Source organism: Mauremys mutica, chromosome 6, assembly GCF_020497125.1.
Source record: "Mauremys mutica isolate MM-2020 ecotype Southern chromosome 6, ASM2049712v1, whole genome shotgun sequence".
NCBI lineage: Eukaryota > Metazoa > Chordata > Testudines > Geoemydidae > Mauremys > Mauremys mutica.
This window is the reverse complement of record NC_059077.1, coordinates 54,995,380-55,017,814: the sequence shown is the minus strand read 5'-3', so window position 1 is coordinate 55,017,814 and position 22,435 is coordinate 54,995,380. Positions and strand designations below refer to the sequence as shown.

At 41.5% G+C, this 22,435-nt stretch overlaps 1 protein-coding gene across 1 annotated transcript in view; it reads right to left on the bottom strand.

The window, feature by feature from the left end:
• ADGRV1 (adhesion G protein-coupled receptor V1) overlaps positions 1–22,435 on the bottom strand; it is a 421,267-nt gene that overhangs the window by 57,882 nt on the left and 340,950 nt on the right. The window contains exon 88 of the mRNA XM_045021061.1: positions 15,339–15,496. Within this exon, the coding sequence (XP_044876996.1) occupies positions 15,339–15,496 (158 nt within the window). The remainder of the gene's footprint in view (positions 1–15,338; positions 15,497–22,435) is intronic.

The window sequence follows — 22,435 nt, the reverse complement described above, 5'->3', positions numbered from 1 at the left end:
CCAGTACAGCTATTCATTTATCTGGGTTCAAATGTTAATGAATAGAAATGCCATTTCTTGTCTAAATCTCACAATCATTTACAGTACCTTTGTATTCCTTTAATTAACTTAGCTCACGGTACAAGGTAAAATGGAATGAATGCAATGTAGTGAAGACAAAGAGCAGTAATGTACACACATTCTAAGACCCATAGTTGGGCCTAAGAAGTTAGCAGTGCAAAAAAAATTCCAAGTAAGTTAAATTCCAAGTAAGTTCAAACAACTTCTTTCTTATAGTAGCTTTTTATTTTCTTTTGCAATGTAGCTCTACCACTGGAAAACTTGAGTGCTGATGGAACAAAATGAATCTGCAGAGCATGCCAAAAGAAGCATTTCTGCATGTGCAAGCCAGATTTTTGCATGTGCAATACTAGCTTTAAGTAATTTTAGCCAAAAAAAAATATATTCTGAAATCCATAATGACTTAACATATCTTAAGAGTAAAAGATGAAGAAAATGGATCGATAAGCTATCTCGATCTAACGTTGAAGTATGGGGAGCCTGATGTCTAATGTCACTTCCCCACCAGCACATATCAAGAACAACACTGAACTCAACTGAATTAAACTAATGTAAGACCAGTCCAAGTAAAATCAAGAATCAAGCCCAGGAAATCTAACAAGATTTCATAGACATCATCTGAGATGGTGAACTATAACTCTATAATAAATATAATCACAAGCTTTGGGGTCTGTATGTGTTGATTTTAAAAGATACAAAGAGTATCTCTTGCTTGCTGTGTGCCCAATTTTGTTATAAGAACAGCCTCAGCTTTATTATGCAGTAGTATTGTCAATAAGGAAATCATAGCCTATGAATATAATGCTGAAGCTCAGCCAGTATTTATAGTTCAAAAGCTGACTGAGCTCACCTCATTGACATTTCGTTCTGACAACTGGGTATATTTTGATCAAACAATGCCTCAAAAACTAGGACAAATAAACCTGCTAAGCAACTGTAAAATACTTGGTTTTTAATAGTTTGCAAAAATAGGTACAGGGTAAGAAAAGAGAGTATCAATAAATAGGTCTGAATTCAACAGAGCTTGGAGTTGAAGAGACTCTAAATGTGTGTGGTTTCTTTATGGAAAAAAATTGTGCTTTTAGACAAATGTGTTTTCTCTTACAGTCGTTTAAGTCTAAAACCAAACCAGGATCAAATAAAGAGCAACCACCCACCTACATATTCCCTCAATAAACCACAAGTAATACAGAATAGAAAGCTGTGGTGGAACAGTAAAGTCAGCGGCAGTACAGTGTGGGTGGGACATGTTGCAGCACAGCTTTGGTGTGCGTTATATACTGTAACTTGAACTATATTTGGTCCCTACCCATGGCAAAACTACATATCACCCGCTGTTTAGCACTTTAGTAGATGGAGGGTTTAATTTAAGTTACTGTCAGTCCATCCATTTCCTGAAAATATATATTACCACCTTGATTGGGCACGCCTGTTTCTGTGAGATCCATTTCTTTTCCATAGTTATAGGTCTTTTGCTCATTGTCTTAATTATGGAATTCCCTCCTCTCAAATCATTATTGTCCCAACCTTTGGATTAAATTTTTGTCCAGTTTTTACATATACAACTGGGTTGTGCATTGTCTTAGAGAAAAAGAGTCACATCATGCCCAATGTGGTTGAATGGCTTTAACTGTGAGATTCAGACCAGATCATGACACTCCTGCATTCTGAAAAGCTTTCTGATTCCCATAAAGAAATGCTGAAATATGCAGCACTGAGGCATAACCATTACCTACTGAGGGTACGTCTACACTTACCTGCCGGTTCGACTTTTTGGAGTTCGAACTATCGCGTCTGATCTAGACGCGATAGTTCGAACTCCGGAAGCGCCGCGGTCGACTCCGGTACTCCACCTCGGCAGAAGGAGTTGGCGGAGTCGACGGGGGAGCCGCGGAGTTCGACCCCGCCGCGTGTGGACGGGTGAGTTGTTCGAATTAGGGTACTTCGAATTCAGCTACGCTATTCATGTAGCTGAATTTGCGTACCCTAATTCGAACCCCCTTCTTAGTGTAGACCAGGCCTGAGTCACCAGACCTCTCAACTGTATTGCATTACATGGTACTTCCTGTTTTAGTGCCACTTCTCACTCCCTGAGGTGGGGTACTGCATCTGCGATGTTCTGGGCAAAAGACGGAGGAGTGCCTGTCAGGACGGCGGAATGAAGGAAGGAGGGGGAGTGCCTGCATGTGGCAGACTCCTTGCATGTGTGTAGTGACACCTCACCATACACAGACACTGACAGGCACAGGGAGGAGTTGTGAGTGCCTGCTGCCAACACCACCACTTTCTTCCTGGCAAAGCCAGGAGCCACTGCCTTTGTACATTCCAAAGCAATTTAAAGGTCTGTAAATGAGAGGGCAAAAACAGGGAGAAAGCATAGATGAGAGCAAATATGAGGAGAAGAGGAAGAATAAACAACAGAAGAAAACTGAGGAAGGAACAAAGGGAGCAAACAATGGGGTGAGCAAAGTAGGGGGAGCAAACAGGTGTTCCCCCATTTTGGTCCTTGTCACAAGTTTTGATGACTCATGTCACATGTTGGCAAGTCTGAGTTATGGTGAATCCGTAATTCCCAATACACTTTAACATCGTGAAGTTTTGTCAACACACTTAATCTGTTTTAGCCTTGTAGGCAATATATTTACTATAATATGATGTTTGACATTGCCAGTCTCCCGAATTTGTAAGGGAGAGCAGAAGCACTGGGTACTTGTTTGCACAATTTGAATCTACAACACATGAAATACTGTGTGGAGTGAACATTAATCCCTTCTTCAAAAATGCCATTTACATGAATGCCCCACACTTTGCAGTTGTTAAAACTAGGGAATATGAAGGTAAGCAATGAACATTAAAGAGAAGCACGTTCCCAGACTAAGAATTTAGCTCTTCTCTAACAATGAATTCATAATAACAATAATTATGATAGCCTGAAGTCCAGTTTGTAGGGTAAGATTCAAGTTATGGGAACAGAAGATTATAAAATGTGTCAGAGTATCATCATAAGAAGTAATCTATGTGACTAGATGATTAGAAAAACATCCCACTGCTTCACAGAATGCCAACAGAGCAACCTCTGTCTAGAAGTAGTGTGACCAGCCATTCACATTATCATGAGCAATCAGCCAGAAGACTTTTGAATAAATTGCAACTTCAGGCAAAGCAGCAGGAAAACCTATAAAAGGCAAATTACCATAATGCAGCTGAAAAGTGGCAAAAGACACAAACGGGAAACAATTGCCTTATTGGGATGGTGAGTTTTAGGAGATTATGCTGTAATAGTAAAACTGGATGATAAGAGTTGTTACAGCCCTAGCTGAGCTCCCCCTTTGCAGACAGTCACCAGGCTTCTGGACCCAAAGCCTTGGATCCCATGTGCTCTTAAGTTTACTGAGTCTGAGCAGCATCCAGACACTGGCTCTACAGCCAGCCTTTCAGGCACACTCCTGGGATACAGACTCCAATGCTGGTACCCCTTTCTGGAATCTGGGGCCCTGCAGCTCAGCTGCTTTAGGCCCCCAAGACAAGTATGGATCTCTTAAGTCTCCCCAGTAACTTTTGTATGCCTTCTCCATATCCACCCTCGTGGGCACTCTGGATTAAAATTTCACCCTCTGGGGACTTTGTGACAGTTACAGCAAGTAACCCAGAGACTTTGCAAAGGCACCTTTAAACCAATCCACGTTACTGAAAGACAACGAACAAGAGAGATACAGATCTATGGAAAGATAAGCACTTGTCTCATTTTCCACATCCCTCCTCAGAGTTTTTTGTGTCTTAGAGTCCTCCAGGGAGTCCAGGATTCTTCTGTGCCCTCACTCCTCTTTCTGGTTTTGGTCTGTCCACCTTGAGAGAGTCTCCCTTTTATGAAGTTTGTTAGGTGAGCCCCGCTGCGTGGCTTCAAGTTTATTGCCAGCTGATTTGTTGCTTAGCTCTAGCCCACCTGAAGTGCACATTGGGAAAACTGGTTCCCCCTAGGCTGCAGCAAGCTCATTTTCTTGGGTGCTTCCATTTGAATGGAAGACCATTCAGGTTGACAGCTCTTGATTGCTCTCCATTATTAGCCCTCCCACATGAAAGGATTTCCCCTGACACCTCCCAGGTGTGTCATCCCAAGATGGAGGCTATAGTGCCAAAGTGAAGGCATAGTACAGTTTAACAATTAATATGCTCATTCACCAAATAGAAGACATATAGAAACATATACTAATCCGTCTCAAGGGTATCAAGGGAAAGCCCTGCTGATAAATTCAGCTCTTAAATAAGAAAAAACAATATATAAAATACAATGAATTGGGTAAACATAGTACCCTTGGTTTTGAAACTGCTGGTTGCTAGAATGTTAATGGCCAATTTTCCTTTTCTTCTGTTTGTAAACACAATATATTATATTTAGAAGTTCCTTTGTTGTTTGTGCAACAAAAATAGCCTAACTGTATCTTATAACTGTTTCCTGAATTTATTATTTAAATCTGACTCATCACAAAGAAGAACTATGAAAAGGTTCAAGACCATTTGGGACACTTAAGCCAAGGTTGAGACAGAAGAGTAGGAAAAATGTGAATTAAATTATGAATTAATAAACTGGAAATGGTGTATGTGCCTTTTTATGCAGAATATGCTTTTTTTTTTTGCTTGTGGAACATAAGGAATATCCTGTTATGAAAAACAAATAAAAAAGAACTAGGTGCACACTCACAAGCACTCCTAAATGTTTGTATTTTTGTTATTATGTTGCCTATTTTTCCTCTGCCTGCAGTGTTTACAGTTTTTATAAAAATGGAAAAGTCAATAAAAAGAATGATTAAAAATATTGCTTGTTGTGCTTTCCCCCCTTTAGGTTGTTGAACTGGCAGTGAGATTCTAATTTCTCTTAATTGTTCTTGGCTAGCGTTGAAGACTCACTGCAGAATCTGGATTAAGTTTTCAGATACTCTGGGTACGTCTACACTACGGGATTATTCCAAATTTACAGAAACCGGTTTAGTAAAACAGATTGTACAAAATCGAGTGCACGCAGCCACACTAAGCACATTAATTCGGTGGTGTGCGTCCACGGTCCGAGGCTAGCGTCGATTTCTGGAGCGTTGCACTGTGGGTAGCTATTCCGTAGCTATCCCATAGTTCCCGCAGTCTCCCCCGCCCCTTGGAATTTCCGGGTTGAGATCCCAGTGCCTGATGGGGCAAAAATCATTGTCGCGGGTGGTTCTGGGTACAGCCTCACCCCTCCCTCCCTGAAAGCCGCAGACAACCATTTCGCACCTTTTTTACTTTACAGACGCCATAACACAGCAAGCATGGACCCTGCTCAGCTCAATACTGCAATCGTGGATGTTTTAAACACCTCGCACACTCTTGTGCAGTATATGAACCAGGACCTTCAAACCGAGGCGAGGAGGAGGCGGATACGGCAGCGCGGCGATGACAGTGATGAGGACGTAGACAAAGAATTCTCTCAAACCGCGGGCCCCTTTGCTTTGGAGATCCTGATGGTAATGGAGCAGATTCTATCCATTGAATGCCGATTTTGGGCCCGGGAAACAAGCACTGACTGGTGGGACCGCATTGTGTTGCAGGTGTGGGACGATTCCCAGTGGCTGCGAAACTTTCGCATGCGTAAGGGCACTTTCATGGAACTTTGTGACTTGCTTGCCCCTGCCCTGAAACGCCATAATACCAAGATGAGAGCAGCCCTCACAGTAGAGAAGCGAGTGGCGATAGCCCTGTGGAAGCTTGCAACGCCAGACAGCTACCGGTCAGTCGGGAATCAATTTGGAGTTGGAAAATCTACTGTGGGGGCTGCTGTGATGCAAGTAGCCAAAGCAATCACTAAGCTGCTGCTACGAAAGGTTGTGACTCTGGGAAACGTGCAGGCCATAGTGGATGGCTTTGCTGCACTGGGATTCCCTAACTGTGGGGGGGGCGATAGATGGAACCCATATCCCTATCTTGGCACTGGAGCGCCAGGGCACCCAGTATGTAAACCGGAAGGGGTACTTTTCAATGGTGCTGCAAGCACTGGTGGATCACAAGGGACGTTTCACCAACATCCACGTGGGATGGCCAGGGAGGGTTCATGACGCTCGCATCTTCAGAAGCACTACTCTGTTTAAACGGCTGCAGCAAGGGAATTACTTCCCAGACCAGAAAATAACAGTTGGGGATGTTGAAATGCCTGTCGTTATCCTGGGGGACCCAGCCTACCCCTTGATGCCATGGTTCATGAAGCCATACACAGGCAGCCTGGACAGTGGTCAGGATCTGTTCAATTACAGGCTGAGCAAGTGCAGAATGATGGTGGAATGTGCATTTGGCCGTTTAAAGGCGCGCTGGCGCACATTACTGACTCGCTCAGACCTCGGCCAAACCAATGTTCCCTATGTTATTGCTGCTTGCTGTGTTCTCCACAATCTCTGTGAGAGTAAGGGGAGACCTTTATGGCGGGGTGGGAGGCTGAGGCAAATCACCTGGCCGCTGATTACGCGCAGCCAGACACCAGGGAGATTAGAAGAGCACACCAGGAAGCGGTGCGCATCAGAGAAGCTTTGAAAACGAGCTTCATCAATGGCCAGGGTACAGTGTGACTGCTGTGTTTGTTGATGAACACCCCCCCCTTGATTGACTCATTCCCTGTAAGCAACTCACCCTCCCCCTTCGAGTACAGCTTACTTATGCAAATAAAGTCACTATAGTTTAAAAATCATGAATTCTTTATTAATTCATTATAAAAAGAGGGAGAGAAGTAAGGGTGTGGTTTGGGAGGAGGATAGGAGGGATGGAGAAGGCCACTAAAATAATTTCACATTAATGACAGCCTTCTGGTTGGGCTATCCACGGGGGTGGAGTGGGCGGGTGCACGGAACCTCCCCCCACGCGTTCTTACACGTCTGGGTGAGGAGGATGTGGAACATGGTGAGGGTGGTTATACAGGGGCTGCAGCGGCACTCTGTGATCCTGCTGCCGTTCCTGAAGCTCCACCAGACGCCGGAGCATGTCAGTTTGATCACGCAGCAGCCCCAGAGTTGCATCCCGCCACCGCTGATCTTCCTGCCGCCACCTCTGATTTTCCTGCCGATCTTCCTGCTGCAACCTCTCATCTCGGGTGTCCCTCCTGTCCTCACGTCCACTGGCATCTTTCCTGTAATTTGATACCACCTCCTTTCACTCATTCAGATGAGCTCTTTCCTTGCATGTAACTTCCATAATATCCGAGAACATTTCATCTCGCGTCTTCTTTTTCCTCCACCTTATCTGGGCTAGCCTTTGGGATGGAGTAGGGAGGCTTGAAAAATTTGCAGCTGCATGAGGGAGAGAAGTATTTAAAAAGATACATTTTACAGAACAATGGTTATAGTCTTTCACAGTGAACAGCACTATTCACCTTACATAGCACATGTGATTTCCCTACAAGGTCGCATTTTTCATCTTAATACTGAGTGCCTGCAGCTCTGGGGTTACAGATCTCACAGACACAGGTCCGGGCATCAGAATTCAGCTTGCATGCGGCCATGGTAAGCCACTGTCTTTCGGCTTCTGCAGTGATTTACCCCTCCCACCAACGCATGGCTAATACCATGCTAGCTCCCTGCTAATCACCACCCTTCCCCCCCACCACTGCGTGGCTGGTAGCTGGGAAGATCCCCGCTGACCAAACGCGAAAAAGATCATCGGCATTTCACTCCTCCCCTCCCCCCGCTTGGCTACGTGCAGGAAAGGATTTTTTTTAAGCTGCTGCAGTCCACGAACCCAGTAGGAAAATGGCCATCCCCCTTACTTAAATTCCTGATTTTCAACCAGGTTACCCTGAACGATATCACTTTCCTGAGGATAACACAGCGAGATAAGGAACGGATGCTTCTTGAATGCCAGCAATCACCGGGACCATACGCAGCTATGCTTTGCCATGCAATGATACCTGATTACTTGCTACATGCATGGCGTGGTAAAGTGTCCTACCATGGTGGACGGAACAAAGCTGCCTTGCCCAGAAACCTTCTGCAAAGGCTTCTGGAGTACCTCCAGGAGCACTTCATCGAGATGTTCCTGGAGGATTTCCGCTCAATCCCCAGACATGTTAACAAACTTTTCTAAGTAACTATACTGTCTGCGAATGCATCCCAAGTCCTCAGGGCAAATCAATCATTAAAAAAGGCTTGCTTAAAAAACAATGTTTGATATTTGCAAAGGTCCACTCACCAGAGGTCCCTTCCATGGCTTCATTGTCTGGGGTAGTGGCTTGGGAGGGTAATTCCGTCAGGGTGAGAAAAAGCTCCTGGCTGTTGGGGCTCACGGATTGCTGTGTGCTCTCTGCTAGCTCGTCCTCCTCTTCTTCATCGTCATCTTCCCCGTCCGCATAATCCTCAGCCATGGCAGAGATTACAACCCCCACCTCAGAATCCACGGACAGGGGTGGGGTACTTGTGGCGCAGCCCCCTAAAATTGCATGCAGCTCAGCATAGAAGCGGCATGTTTTTGGCCCTGCACCGGACCTTCCGTTTGCTTCTTTGGTTTTCTGGTAGCCTTGTCTGAGCTCCTTAACTTTCACTCTGCACTGCAGTGAGTCCCTGCTGTGGCCTTTATCCGTCATAGACCTTGAAATTCTTTCAAATACTTTTTCATTTCGTCTTTTGGAACGCAGTTCTGTTAGCACTGAATCCTCTCCCCATATAGCTATCAGATCCAGTACCTCCCGTGCAGTCCATGCTGGGGCTCTTTTTCGATTCTCAGGAGACTGCATTGTTACCTGTGCAGATGAGCTGTGCGTGGTCACCTGTGCTGATGAGCTCTCCACGCTGGGGAAGCAGGAAATGAATTTCAAAAGTTTGCGGGGCTTTTCCTGTTTATCTGGCCAGTGCATCAGAGTTCAGAATGCTGTCCAGAGCAGTCACAGTGGTGCACTGTGGGATACCGCCTGGAGGCCAATACTGTCGATTTGCGGCCACACTAACCCTATTCCGATATGTTAATCCCGATATTAGCGCTACTCCTCTCGTCGGGGAGGAGTACAGAAACCGATTTAAAGAGCCATTAAAATCGATATAAGGGGCCTCTTAGTATGGACGGGTGTGGCGTTAAATCAGTTTAACGCTCCTAAAACCGGTTTAAACGCGTAGTGTAGACCAGGCTTCTATTCCTGACTGGTCTGGAGGGACAGTGGTATTCATGCTCTGTGAATTTCATTGGCTAACTGGAGACCTAAGTTCAGTAAAAACTGCAAAGACTCTTGCTTAGCAAGCCATGGAGAGCTGTATGTTTAAAGTGAATATACAGAGCTGGGTGAATACTGAAAAACATTTTCTTATAGTAGAAATTCAAATGAATGAGCCAACTGTGCTCATACCATCTTTATGTTCACTTTCCACAAATATTCTTGAAAATAAGTTTGTTGGCAGGAATTGTCACAGAAAAACAAGGAAATCAAGGTATTGGGGAATATTTGTGGAAAGAGGATGTTAAATTTGTAATCATGTCCAGTTTCAGTTTCCCTATAACTAGTATATCCTAATTATGGACCCAGTTCTGCTCCCATGCTACCTGACATCAATGTCAGCAGGATCACACTCTCTAAACCTCAATATTCATTCTCCTGAGAGGTGTTTACCACTGTACACTTTCCATTTGGTTCCTGTCGAGATGATTACTGAGATGCTCTGTATATATAACAATTCTCATACTCAACAGAACATGTTTGTAGTAGGGCTGGGCTGGTTTGAAAATAATCTGAATCAGTCCAAACTTTAATTCTCCTTTCTAGGCAAACCCAATTTACATCTTCAAAAAGTTCTGATTTGCTTAGATAACAAATACATTCTTGTAAACTAGTCTTTTCCTTCACAGCACTCTCCTTTTCATGACTAGATCAGACACTCATTCTTCCCCCAAATAATAAAAATTTGACTCTCCTGTTCCCCTCTCTCTCCTTGACCTGATGCCAGCTATCTCCAGTGCAATGTGATACAACATATGGCAATGTAGATGCTATCATGCCGTGATGAAGCTTAGTGTTCATATCTTCATTTGGAAAGTAGAGGAAGACAATCAATTCCAATCCTCCTTTGCCCCCTAGAAAAAGCATAAGGTGGGAAGAGAGCAATGATCTCTACATGTTGCTTTGTGCCTTTGAAAAAAGAAATGCCCCCAAAATCAGGGAAATAAGAGTGTGAAACCATGTCTTGCCTTGCTTTGGTGACCTGTGATGCTGGCACAAGGATATAGGAGAACTCAAACATGCCCAAAGATTGCAGAATTTATTTATACAGTCTACAGTAAAAATAGACATTGAAGAAAAATAAATGGAAAGATGAAAGCCTGAATGTTTAATTTGAAAACAATCTGTTTCTGTTTATTCCCTATAACAGTTGAGAAATAGCCTAAAGAACTATTCCTATTTCTAACTGCCTAAGGAATTCATTCATGTGAAAACATGTCATCCCTGAAGCTGGCTTAAGGTGAAATTTTCCTCTGAGATCCATATGATAATATCCAATGTTGCTATTCTGTGCTCACTACCCAGAACACGTGGGAACCCCTTTTGGCATTGATAATAATCTATCCATACCGATAGTGCAGTACAATACTTCCAATCATATCCAAGGGGAAAATTTTGCCCTTTCAGGGAGACATGGGCTGATTTGCTGTGAAAGAGAAAGCTGTACAAGTTAAAGCTGCTTTAAAAGTTATGCTTCCAAATCTCTGGGAAAAGATACTTTTTTGGACTCACATTTCTAGCTTAGGTTAGCCACCTAGAGCTCTGATTATTTTGAAAGTTTACAGTGGTGTAAATGGCATTTTGGGACAAATTGTGCTGTTCCGACTTCACTCAGCAAAACTCCTACTGAAGTTGATGAAAGTTCTGTTCAAGAAAAGACCATACAATCCAGCACTCTAGGAGATAAACCCACTGTCGTTTAAAGAATAAAGTAGAATTTGTCTGAGCTTTCCCCATAAACTACACTAAGATCCAAAGAGAGTAGATGAGGCAAAAGTTAAACAAGAAGTGCTCTCAAAACAAATAAATAATTCAGCAAATTGTATGAAAAATATTTAGCCTGTGGATTGCTTGTGAAATGATTGCTGTGAATATTTGTTTTTCACTATTCACATTGGTAATTGATCTATATTGCATGTTATTTTTACAACTTTCTAACTCCCAAACAGCTTTCAAGATCACCATATAAACACTTCTGCGAGTGTATATGTGTATGAATATTTGTGTGCAAATGCATATATAAATGAGAATTTGTGACACTTCTGCTTTCTGCAAACATTCTTTGCTCACTGGAATCAACATGAAAAAAAGAGTTCACAAATACCAGCAAACTGAATCATCAGGTTTTATATCCTAGTATATTTGCAAACACTTTTCTTCTGTATTTCCACAGTTCTGTCCTTTAAACACGATCACGATGTCACTTGCACCACTTTATACCCTCTTCATAGAGAGGACTACCTAGAGCCATCAGACAGTTCTCTGCATAGAATCATAGGTTGGAAGGGACCTCGGGTGGTTATCTAGTCCAACCCCCTGCTCAAAGCAGGACCAATTCCCAACTAAATCATCACAGCTGGGGCTTTGTCAACCCTGACCTTAAAAACCCCTAAGGAAGGAGATTCCACCACCTCCCTAGAGAACCCATTCCAGTGCTTCACCACCCTCCTAGTGCAAAAGTTTTCTAATATCCAACCTTAACCTCCCCCACTGCAACTTGAGACCATTGCTTCTTGTTCTGTCATTTGCTACCACTGAGAACAGTCTAGATCCATCCTCTTTGGAACCCCCTTTCAGGTAGTTGAAAACAGCTATCAAATCCCCCCTCATTCTTCTCTTCTGCAGACTAAACAATCCCAGTTCCCTCAGCCTCTCCTCATAAATCATGTGCTCCAGCCCCGTAATCATTTTTGTTGCCCTCTGCTGGACTCTTTCCAATTTTTCCACATCCTTCTTGTAGGGTGGGACCCAAAACTGGACACAGTACTCCAGATGAGGCCTCACACAATGTCAAATAGAGGGGAATGATCACGTCCCTTGATCTGCTGGCAATGCCCCTACTTATGCAGCCCAAAATGCTGTTAGCCTTCTTGGCAACAATGGCACACTGTTGACTCATATCCAGCTTCTCATCCACTGTAACTCCTAGGTCCTTTTCTGCAGAACTGCTTCCTAGCCATTTGGTCCCTAGTCTGTAACAGTGAATGGGATTCTTCCGTCCTAAGTGCAGGACTCTGCACTTGTCCTTGTTGGCCCAATCCTCTAATTTGTCTAGGTCCCTCTGTATCTTATTCCTAACCTCCAGCGTATATACCACTTCTCCCACTTTAGTGTCATCTGCAAACTTGCTGAGGGTGCAATCCACGCCATCCTCCAGATCATTAATGAAGATATTGAACAAAACCAGCCCCAGGACCGACCCCTTGGGGCACTCCGCTTGATACGGCTGCCAGCTAGACATGGAGCCTTTGATCACTACCCACTGAGCCTGATGATCTAGCCAGATTTCAATTCACTTGATAGTCCAAATCATTGATTCCTTCATTCAATTTTTGATTAGGCAAATGAAAAATAAAATACAGTGGAAAACCATACTTTAAATAAAAGTAAAGTAGGCCTTAAAACACAGTGTATATTCCCATGAGAAGGTTCAGTGATCTAGCCACTTCTCATGTGACAATAAAGAAATATTTGACAAGACAGTCAAAAAGACGATTATTTATTATGTATATGGTGCCATATGTGTTCAGTGCATTTCACAGGCAAGTGAGATGACAGGCCCCCTATCTCAAGGAACTTACATTCTGAATATAGTAATAATTAGATATTACCCTTGTAAAAGCTATAAATACTGCCAACCATACCAGAAAGCAACTTGCATGCAATATTTTCCTTGGGGAATGGGTCTGCTTGCAGAAGTCCTAAGATAATTAAAGGCCAATTTCCCTTGATGATATATGACTACTGGAAGGTTCACCCCTCTTCTCCTGATAAAAAGAAGCTCTTATTGACATTTCATTTAGCCCGTGCTTTCTTCACAACTTCATTTTCTCCAGACACCTCATAATGCCCTTTCCACTCTGCTTTTGTACTGGCTTACAACAAAGCCCTGACAACCCATACTAAGTTAACGATGCCTTTGTTCATATCTACTAGTTCATGCCTTTGATTCACCCAGGCATGGTTACTGTTAATATTTTCTGCATCCACCTTGTTGACGTTATGTTTGTTATTGCCTAAGTATTGTCTTTCCTTAATAGTCCTTGGATAGGACTGAATCCACTAGTTCTATGCAAACAGGATTGAATTGAAAGTCGGCCAATGAATTTTACATATTTGCATTGATCTGGTTTTCCCATCTTACATGAATGAACCAAATGTTTTACACCTCATTTCAAAATGCAACAGATTAGTAATTCTAATATTATAAATACAAAATTAAAATTCACAGGAACAGATAGAAAAAGATTAATGATCAGACTCATCTCAAAGCAGCAGAGCTGAATCCAGGCTCAGTACACAGTGACAAAGGCCCCAATCCCGCAATACGCTCTGCAAGGATGAATCTTTGTGTCTGCACAGATTTTATTACAGGTCTGGATCTAAATGTCATTACACCTGACAGTTCAGTGAGTGGCCTGTGTGAAAACTGGGGATCTCAGCCCACTTCCTAGAGAATTAGTGTCCACATCACAAAATCTATCATTACTGAGACTGGCAAAAGGATGCTAGTTAAAAGATTAATGATGAAGTGGATTTAGAGGGTGAACTTCCCGTTCTGACCTACATTGAGATACATTAGCTGGTCAGAGTAGGGAAGCATGCATTGCTTGTGAATGTGTTGTACTTTGCTTTCTAATTAGACAAAAGACTTAAGCCTCCAGGGCTTTCATGTACAGGAGATTCACCAAACATCTTCATACACAATCCATTAAAGAGTAAGATGGTGGATCAAAATTCTTTGAAACATGAAAAAGGATTCCTTGTAACCGAACTTACAGTATTATTCACCACTGAATAAAGGAATCATTCTTTGTCACACAGTGTGCTGTGCCACTTTTAGGTAGGCTGCAGGCATTGCCTTTTCTATCTCTGGAGGGTAACTAGAGAACAAAGTACAAACAAGCCATATAATGCTAAGTACATATGTTATGTTTTGTCATTTGGATCTTATACAAACATATATTCCTGTTGCTAATCTGGTACTTTACCAGGGAAGGACAAATTCAACTTTGAGGAAATTACCAGACTCCATAAATTTGATATTTTATTTTTGCACTGCAGAAGATATATTTCTAAAAGCTGGATGCGTGACATGTCGGGACATATACAATACTTACAATATTTGTCTAATTAGTAAATAGTTAGTTAGTTAGTTAAGGTTTTAAAACGATGTCACTGCAGCTTTTAGTACTGGAATCTAACAAAGGTATCTTTTATATATTTGTATAATGTCATATTCTGGACTTGTGAAGTGAATTTGGTATTGATTCACTTCCTCTCTTTTATTCAACTTATTTTTTCTGTAGATAGATGAAACTCTCTTTACATATAAAACTGATTCAAGAACCATTTGAGAGTTTATAAAACCCAATAGCCAAATTCAGGCTTGGCCTATGGAATTGCATCTCTTTACACCATAGCTAAATTTGATCCAGACAATATGAAAAGAAAACAGTTCCTTTTACAAGTCATCCACACAGTACCCTATTATTAATGTGTTGGCCTAAATTGCTGAAGAGCACATTAGAACTTGGTTTAGTGAACACTGTATTATTAATAATCATCCTAACAGGAAAGACCAATCAATACCCATCCCTGCCATGCGTGAGACAGACTGTTTTTTTTTAACTAGCATGTTTCTCATGTATAGAACTTTTATTCATTTACTTGGGACTAGTACCCTGAAATTTCAAAACAAAAGGAGTAACTCTAAACCATAAATAAGCTTGATCAACTCCTTATTCCTGAAGTATGATGTTCACTTTAGTGCAGACACCCCACACAATATCCTATATTTTGCTCAAGACCATATTAAAAGTTTAAGTAGTGCAATGGCCTTTGTCTCCAGTTCAGCGAGATACAAACCACGTGCATAACTTTAATCATGGAAATAGAGTCCACTGACTTCAAAGGGACTACTAATGTGCCTAAACTATGCACGTGCATAAGGACTTAACTGAATCAGGGTTTCTATGCAGGTACTCTGCACTAGATTGAATTCCACTTTAAGTTAGAATTGCCTTCAATGTTTTTATTTGCCTTCATGGAATCCCCCCATGCGTCCTACCTGCAGCATTGGTTCTTCCTCTGAAAATATCATCATATGCTTTCCACTGGGCAGTCACTTGGTAGGCATGGATGAATACCACAAATACCACCACCAGGCACATTAATGGTACGAGAGCAGCAGTGAAGAGGGCAGCATAGACATTTGGAATAAAGCATCTGGGGGGGAAAAAAAAGGATCCGCCATTTATAAACATTACAAACAACTTGGACAGTTACATAAATGAACTTTCTAATACAAATACAGTAGAATCTCAGAGTTAAGAACACCTCAGGAATGGAGGTTGTTCATAACTCTGAAATGTTCATCATTCTGAACAAAATATTACTATGCAGAAAAAAATGCTGCTTTTAACCATCTTAATTTAAATGAAACAAGCACAGAGTTTCCTTACCTTGTCAAATCTTTTTTCTTTAAACTTTCGCTTTATTTTTTTTTATAGTTTACACTTAACAAGTACTGTATTGTATTTTTTTGTTTGTTTGGTTGTTGTTTTTTTCTTCCATTGCTGCCTAATTGTGTACTTCTCGTTACAAATGAGGTGTGTAGTTGACTGGTCAGTTCTTAATTCTAGTATTCATAACTCTGAGGTTCTACTGTACTTTTGACTGAGGATGTGCTTTACAAACACAAATGCTTTCATTATCTACCTAAAGTAATATCACTTGACAGCACTGTTTTCAAATGGTTCTTAACTGCTTAACACACCTTAACCAAAATAATACATTGGCACATTAGTAATATCACATTATTTTTTTTTAGCCTAACTAGACACTGGGAGGAATTGAACCCTTGCACTGTAACAAATTATAGTTTTTCCTAAACAACCATGCATGCTATATTTATTTAACATGATCTTCTTTTAGTTATATGAGTTTAAAATTACACTGACATTTTCCATACTTGGCCCAACAAATGAAATTTTGAGAAACATGATTTTCAAATAAAACAGCTAGGCTTCAATGCAAGACAACATTTTCCTTTGACTTATTGGAAATTACATGTCATTTGTATGCGAAACCAAATGTGCCCTCTCACTTCAATTTTTTTTTCCTTTCTGCCACTCCTCACCCTTTCCATATATTTGAGTTATGACTCTTTAAATTGTACAAGACGTTCAAAAGTGCTATCATGGAAAAAACAGTTAAGCCACAGATGCAGGACTGTGATTTAAAGTACTGACAGAATACCATATAAACACCCTATAGGTCATAGGGCTAGATTGTGCTTGATCCCCACTGACCTGCGCTGAGGATGACTGTGAAGTTGCACTGCCCCAGGGAGAACTCTGGGAGTGACTGTGCCTTCAGAATGGGTATGGACCTGGTACACCCTTTCAAAGGGTGCAGCATACTCACCCCCACCCTGCTGCTTGTCAAGCCAGCTCTGCTAAACAAGGGCTTGCTGAGATGAACAGTTAATGCGCAGGATAGGTCAATGTGCACTAGGGAAATTTTAATTCACGTGGACACAGATTCACTGTTTACACCCCAGTATGCCGTGCGCTAACTGTTCATCCAGGCAAGTCCTAAAGGGAGTCTACAATGGCGTAATTGGTGGAGGGGCTGGAAGAATGTGCAAATTTCACCCACCTAGACTCTCTGTAAATTTAGCCCAGCAAATTCTGCAGCACCCTCTGTCACCTGAGGCACCATGCTGGGGCACCACCCTGGTTCAATACTCACTCAGTGCCGAATGATCACTACCACTTTCTGCAGCAACAAAAAACTGCTAAATTCCTCCCAGCCAAGTACTGGCTCAGCCACACATCTCATTGCTCATACCATCTGATAGGATAACTGCACAAAATAGAATGGCAGCAGACCAGTGTTATCTTTATATTGCACCTGAACATTTATTTCAGAATAAGGGTGTTTATTTTATAGACGATTATCACACAGTAACTCCTCACTTAAAGTTGTCCTGGTTAACACTGTTTCGTTACTAGGTTGCCGATCTGTTAGAGAACATACTCGTTTAAAGTCACTCAATGTTCCGTTATAATAAGGCTGTTTGGCTCACCCCACTCTGGCCGCCCAGTGCTCCTGCCAGGGAGCGTGGTGGCTTGCTCCACTCCGCTCGCCTGGCATTCTATCCGAGGAGTGGGCAAGCTCCCGACCCCACTCCCCAGCAGGAACACCGGATGGGCAGAGCGGGGCAAGCCCCCACGCCCCGACTCCACTATGCCCCGCCTCAACCAAACTTCACAATCATCACTGGTGAGTACAGTATTCAATTGTTTGTTTAAAATTATTTAAAACTTATGCTATATATGTATATAAATGTCTTTTGTCTGGCAAAAAAAAATTTCCCTGGAACCTAACTCCCCCTATTTACATTAATTCTTATAGAGAAATTGGATTCGCTTAACATCATTTCACTTAAAGTAGCATTTTTCAGGAACATAACTACGTTAAGCGAGGAGTTACTCTATTACCTGATCAGCTTAATCCTTCTAATTTTATATAACAGGTGGTCCCTTCTGACCTTGGAATCTGTCATCTGTGAGTCCCTCTATTCATCCCCTTCCTTCTTGGACTATGGGGAGAACAGGATGGCCTGCGTTCCCTTCAACATGTTCATAACACTTGCCAATCTGCATTAAAATAATGACCATAATCTAACTGCTTGCTTCACGGCTTCAAATAGTCACCTACGGGGATCAGGAAGGATTTTTTCTCCCAGTGCAGAATTGGCCACATGTATTCTGGTTTGTTTTGTTTGTTTTTCACCTTCCTCTAAAGCATCAGAAATTGGCCACAGCAGGAGATAGGACATCAGACAGGGAGGACCAGTGTTCTGAAGTGTTACACAGAACCCTTTCTAGATGGCTGGTTGGTGTGCTTGCTCATTTGCTCAGTGTCTAACTGATCACCAGGTTTGAGGTCAAGAAGGAATTTTCTTCCAGGTCTGACTGGCAAGGATCTTGGGGGTTTATCACCTTCCTCTGAAGCACAAGATGTGCTTCGCCTGCTGGGATCATCTGGCCATATCTCACCTAATCAATTCCCTGCCATTGCCTGGGCATCAGGCTCTGGTGACAGCTTGGTCTCCCTCCTGTTCTCTGCCTGTGGCTTCCTAAAGACTGAAATGTGGTCTAACTAAAGACTTTGGGCTTAATATAGGAGAATCTGGGTGAAGTTTAATGGCTTGTGATACACAGGAGATCAGATAGATGATCTAATAGCCCTTTCTGGCCTTAAACTCCGTGAACTGTGTCACACTCTGTGATTTTCCTTATGAATCAAATTACCAGTAATTTTCCCTCCCAAAATGTTTTCCTGTTTAATTTAAATCCACATTAAAAATACAGGCAGACTGCTATTATATATATTGTTTTTAGATTTTACTGAAAAGAACAAAATTCTTGGTGCAAGTATATTGTCTCCTGTGACATCATATTTATGCTCTGAAACCTCTACCCTTTTCTCTTCAATTACATGAGTCACACATACTCATAGCAGTCTAGAGGCTGAAAAAGGGGCATATTCCTCTTGCTCTGTTAGTGGAAACCAGGTAGGAAATGACAGTTCATGCAAGTGGATCATTCTTGCTAATGTCCCTATGTGCTAGTTCTAAATTTACTCTATCAATTACATGGGCAAGGAATATACAGAAACATTTTTAATGAGGCCTAAAAGTTCAAAGCTCACTTTTGACTGTTTTTTAAAGACTATACTCAATCAATGGGGTGAAAAAAGCTAGTGTTTTCTATAAAATGCACAAGGTGAATCAAGTAATATCTTTTATTGGATCAACTTCTGTTGGTGAAAGAGACAAGCTTTCAAGCTACACAAAGTTGAAGAGCTCTGTGTAGCTTGGAAGCTTGTCTCGCCAACAGAAATTGGTCCAATAAAAGATATTACTTCACCCACATTGTCCCTCCCCTATCTCAGGACCAATAAGTCTGCAACAATACCGCAAACAGTGTTTCCTGTGTATTTTATTGCAAACCCAGCCCTTTGTATGTTGAAAGATGTTTCACGTTCTGCATACTGAAAAAAATATATGGCATAGGATTTCAGGCAGCAATCAGAAAATATGTATATGCCAGATGCTCACATTTATTTATTAATGTTCCATTTGGCACCTTGGACTGTGTTATGCTCCATCTTTTTACTGTTTGATAGGAATGGCTGCAAAATATTCCTAATCCCCAAATAAACTATGGTATAAAGAATAACTATAGACTCTGATCATGCATTCTGGAATAAACTATATCCTGATTAGCATTCTAGTCACCACCACATATTAATCAACATTTCCCCCCCCCACACACACACACACTACATTTTGTAAGTGAAGACTTTAATTCATGTGAGCGCAGAGCCAATCTGTGTAAATAAGGTGTTTTGGATTTATACCTCCTCCTGTCAGTTACTGATACTGTGACTATAATCAAATGGAAAAAGATTGCACTGTACTGATCCAGTAAGGATATTGGCAGGAAACACCCAACAGTTAAATCATCACAGATCTTCAGATTCAAAATTAGGTTTTGCATTTGACTTTGTTTTTAAATTAGGGTCCTGAATGACTTCCAAACAGTATGGATCTTGGAGCATGCTCACATCTAGTAGATTCGGGCAACGTTGTGGCAGCATTTTGTCCAGCAAAGAGAGTGGTCATGTTTGGCTTCTTCAGGCAACAATCTAGTCACACAGATTCTAGCACCATTTTAGACCTTCTAAGATTTACAAAGCTGCCTTTTTGCTCCTAATCTGTCTCCTTGAACAAACCTGCATTTCTGCAAGTCTGATATCTCTTAGATGTCTTGTTATTAGTTTAAAATTTACATTTTGGCCATGTTAACTCCTTAACTTTCCTCTCAGGCCTTCCCCACTCTTGCCCTTCTCTGCCACTTTTGACACCACCCCCATCCTCCCAGTCACTCAGTCCCATAATCTGGAGGTCAACTTTGACTCTCCGCCCCCTCCTTTGCCCCACACATACAGAACACGATCAAATCATACTGCTTCTTCCTCCATAACATTCTGAAGTCTGACCTTTTGTGTCAGTCCACACTGCTAAAAGACTCGCTGAGGCTCTTATCAGTTATGTTTGATTACTGTAACCTCCTCTTGTCTGCTGTCCTTGACACCAAATTTCCTCACTCTGATATTACCTCTCCCTTCACCAGCTCTCCTTTCTCCAGCACATCAAGTTAAAATTGCTTCCTCTCACTTTCATGATTCTTCATGAAACCCTTCTATTGCTCCAGTCTATCCGTGATGCCGGCCTTCAACATCCATCTGCCTGATTTTTTCACAAACATCTCTACACCTCTATCTGTGCTGCCCATAGCTCAGGGAACGCCCTCCCTAAGCTAATATGAAAGGCAAACATCCTCCTTTTCTGTACCTCTTTAGAAGATGCATTTTTTCTGTGACACCTATGAGAAATCAGGGATAACTTTGGAAATACCTTTCTAAAATATTACATAATGATTTAAGTTCCATTTGGGGATAGCTAAAAAAAATTCAACTTTCCCTACTATGATAATTATTAGAGACTTTTTCCCTCTAACACCAACAGTCAATAAAGAAGGGTCTTTAAATAATCGGGTAACCAAGACTAGAAATGGCATAAAATATAGAAATGTTTGTCTACTATGGTAAAATCTATTACAGAAAACCCATATTATTTTTATCTAAAAAGGCTGTTTAAACAGGACTAACAGCACATGGTGGCCTGTGTGATAAAAGTCAACAAGAGAAATGACTATTTTTCCTTTGAAAAAGAGGACAATATATTAGCCGTCTGTACTGTATTTAAATTAAAATAACATCACCTACTGGTCAAACTGGGACCAGCACTCTTACCTCCACATCCATTATTCCAACTTACATAAAACAAGGTTAGAACCCTTCTAGGGACAAGCAGATTTATGCATCCCTATGTTTTCCTAAAATCCTCTGTATTAGAATTATAGAATATCAGGGTTGGAAGGGACCTCAGGAGGTCATCTAATCCAACCCCCTGCTCAAAGCAGGACCAATCCCCAACTGGCCCCCTCAAGGATTGATCTCACAATGCTGGGTTTAGTAGGCCAATACTCAAACCACTGAACTATCCCTCCCCAAATATATATGTTTATGTCTTTTCTGGAAATCCCAGTGTGACTCAATATTCCCACCCCCAAAATCTAGATACTTATTTAAATGAAATAAATAAGCCAAAGGAGGGAAACAATCTATACATGAAGCTAAACATTAGTACAATTACATAATTTGTTTTTAAAAGAAATAAAGAAGAACAAAAGTGCCTTAATTCAGTAATTCTATAAGGTATTCCATAATAGGAGTGACACTCAGTAATTATTTCTGAACAGCACATTTGGAAAGAGACAGAGTTTTCTCCTTTCTGTTGTCACAACTAGATTTCCCAGGACAGTCTCTTAAGTGGAGCTTCCAAATGTGAAAAGTTAGATTTTCTGAAAAACTGCAAGTCTTCTGGGTTATCAAACAATCAGAATCCTCTTTTTGGGACAAAGGTTGGCTGGCAGGCAACCACATCCCTGGCTAAAGCCATTTTTTGGTGACTGTCTCACTGAAACTTTTCCCTTGTTATTTCATCACCTCTAGAGAGATATGGTTGTGTACCTTAGTATGGTATTAATAATAATGGCCGAATCTACACTAAAAAGTTAGGTCAACATTATTCAGGGATGTGAAAAATCTACACCGCTGAGTGACAGAGTTAAGCCAATCTAACTCCAGGTGGTGACAGCGCCAGGTTGACTGAAAAATTCTTCCATTGACCTAGCTACCAACGATAAGAGGGGTTCTCCCATTGGCATAGGTAGTGTCTATGGTGAAGCGCTGCAATTGTACCACTGTGGCATTTCAAGCATAGACAAGCCAAATGTAAGACCAAATCCTTACAGGCTCAAGGCAAATCAAATAATGGAAAAATTTGTTCAGAAATAATTACTGAAAAAAAATGTCAAAATTGTCAAATAGGATTTACAACAAATTATGTGCTAGATGTATCTAGGCAACATATTGTAAATTAAAATTGCAATTTTGCTATTTTAACTCATCTTGGATGATGATGTTCCAGCCTCTGATGTTCCAGGTTGTTTATCTGATGGTGTG